This window comes from Acyrthosiphon pisum, chromosome X (genome assembly GCF_005508785.2).
Source record: "Acyrthosiphon pisum isolate AL4f chromosome X, pea_aphid_22Mar2018_4r6ur, whole genome shotgun sequence".
NCBI classification, from domain to species: Eukaryota; Metazoa; Arthropoda; class Insecta; order Hemiptera; family Aphididae; genus Acyrthosiphon; species Acyrthosiphon pisum.
In genome coordinates this window covers 95,202,590-95,204,682 of record NC_042493.1, presented here as the reverse complement: position 1 = coordinate 95,204,682, position 2,093 = coordinate 95,202,590, and the positions used below count along the sequence as shown (strand labels likewise).

At 29.1% G+C, this 2,093-nt stretch overlaps 1 protein-coding gene across 1 annotated transcript; it reads left to right on the top strand.

The window, feature by feature from the left end:
* Window positions 1-164: 164 nt before the first annotated feature.
* LOC115033184 lies at window positions 165-1,345 on the top strand. The gene has a single exon (XM_029485312.1). The coding sequence runs from the start codon at window positions 165-167 to the stop codon at window positions 786-788; it is 624 nt and encodes a 207-aa protein (XP_029341172.1). The 3' UTR covers window positions 789-1,345.
* The last annotated feature ends 748 nt before the right edge of the window (window positions 1,346-2,093 follow it).

The following is a 2,093-nucleotide window of genomic DNA, read 5'->3' as shown; positions in this document are numbered from 1 at the left end:
CGAAGAAATGTACGTACTGCGGTAGGAGTAATCACACTTTTATTCAATGTAAGTATAAAGGGTACTCTTGCAATATATGTAAACGTGTAGGACACTTAGCGTATAACTGTAAAAAAAAAAAGTGAGAGGACACACTATGTAAAGAAAAAAGCGATAAAAATGATATGATTGATGATGAATTAGCAGAAAGTTTTAATAAATTATTTTATTTGAAGGAAAATGTTCAACAAATTAATAGAGTGGAACCAATAAAAGTTGAAGTGGAAATTGAAGGGAAAATAGTTAGTATGGAATTAAATACTGGAGCATCAGTTTCAATTATATCAGAGTATGAATATAGGAAAAAGTTTGGAGAAATTAAATTGGAGACAGATGGGTTAAAATTACAATATTATACAAATGAAACAGTAGACATATTAGGACACATACAAGTAAATATTAAATATAAAAATAAAAAATTCAAAGGGAAATGGTATGTTCTGAAAGGACAAGGACCTATGTTGTTAGGTAGAGAATGGTTAAAAGAAATGGGTACATTATCAGACTTATACATTAACAACTCAATTAAGAAAACATTATTAAATAAACCCTTATTAAATATAGATTTAAACAATATAGATAATGCAATTGTAGACAAATTTCCTGAAGTATTTAGTAATGAATTAGGATTATATAAAGGTGAAGAAATTGAGCTAGTATTAGTAGATAGTGCAAAACCCAAATTTTTTCAACCCAGAACAATACCACTTGTATTAAAATCTAAGGTAGAAGCAGAGTTAAACAGATAAGAGAAAGATGGTATAATAAGCAAAGTAAAATATAGCCTGTGGGGGACACCCATAGTTCCAATTACTAAACCTTCAGGAGATATTCGAATTTGTGGTGATTACAAAGTAACTGTAAACCCATTCTTAAAGCAAGAAAGAGCAATTGTGCCACGAATTGAAGAACTATTAGTAGGTATTAAAACTAAAGGTAAATTTTCCATTATAGACTTGAGTCAAGCATACCTTCAACTGTCACTAGATTCGAAATCAAGGGAGTTGACAGCAATTAGCACACACATGGGAGTATATGTTTACAATAGAGTATCATTTGGTATTAATGCATCTGTAGGAATATTTTTAAACAGATTTGGTGAGAGGTTAAAGCATATATCAAATATTAGAGTTTATTTTTATGAAATACTAATTTTTGGCGATAGTGAAAAAGAACACCTAGAAACACTAATAGAGGTCTTAAACCTTATTAAATCACTAGGTTTAACAGTACGGAAGGAAAAATGTTTATTATTTAAAGATGAAATAAAATTTCTTGGATATATAATACACAGTAATGGTAGTAAACAGGATCCTGAAAAAATTAAAACTATTAAATTAATACCATACCCCGAAGACAAAACTCAATTACAGGCGTTTTTAGGTTCAATAAACTACTATAGACAATATATACCAAATCTATCAACAATTCAAGCCCCTCTTTCAAACCTATTAAAAAAAGATATGAAATTTAATTTTAACAAAAAATGTTGTTTAGCATTTGATAAAATTAAAAGTGAAATAATATCAGATAGGGTTTTAAAACATTTTGACCCAAACAAAATAACAATTCTTACTTGTGATGCATCAGCATACGGTGTAAGTGCAGTCTTATCACAAGTAGATAATGACAACAAAGAGTATCCTGTAGCATTTGCATCAAATACATTAAATGCAGCAGAAAAAAATTATAGTCAAGTCGATAAAGAAGCACTCGCAATAATATTTGGAATAAATAAATTTAATAATTTTTTATGGGGAAGACAATTTACTATTAAATGTGATTGCAAACCATTAGTAAGCATATTTGGACCAAAAAAAGGCATTCCCATAATGACTGCGGGCAGGCTACAAAGATATGCAGTATTCCTATCACGTTATGATTTTAAAATACAATTTGTGACATCTAATAAAAATAGTGCAGATGGGTTATCCAGATTACCAGTAGATAAAGAAAGAGAACTACACCAGGGAATATCATATTTACACTATTTAGATGAAATGAAAATTGTAAATGCAAAACTAATTCAAAAGAAACCATTAAGACCCAATATT

What these genes read in the sequence shown, in the direction of transcription:
- LOC115033184 (XM_029485312.1), top strand. Translation starts at nt 165, where the DNA reads ATGATTGATGATGAATTAGCAGAAAGTTTTAATAAATTATTTTATTTG.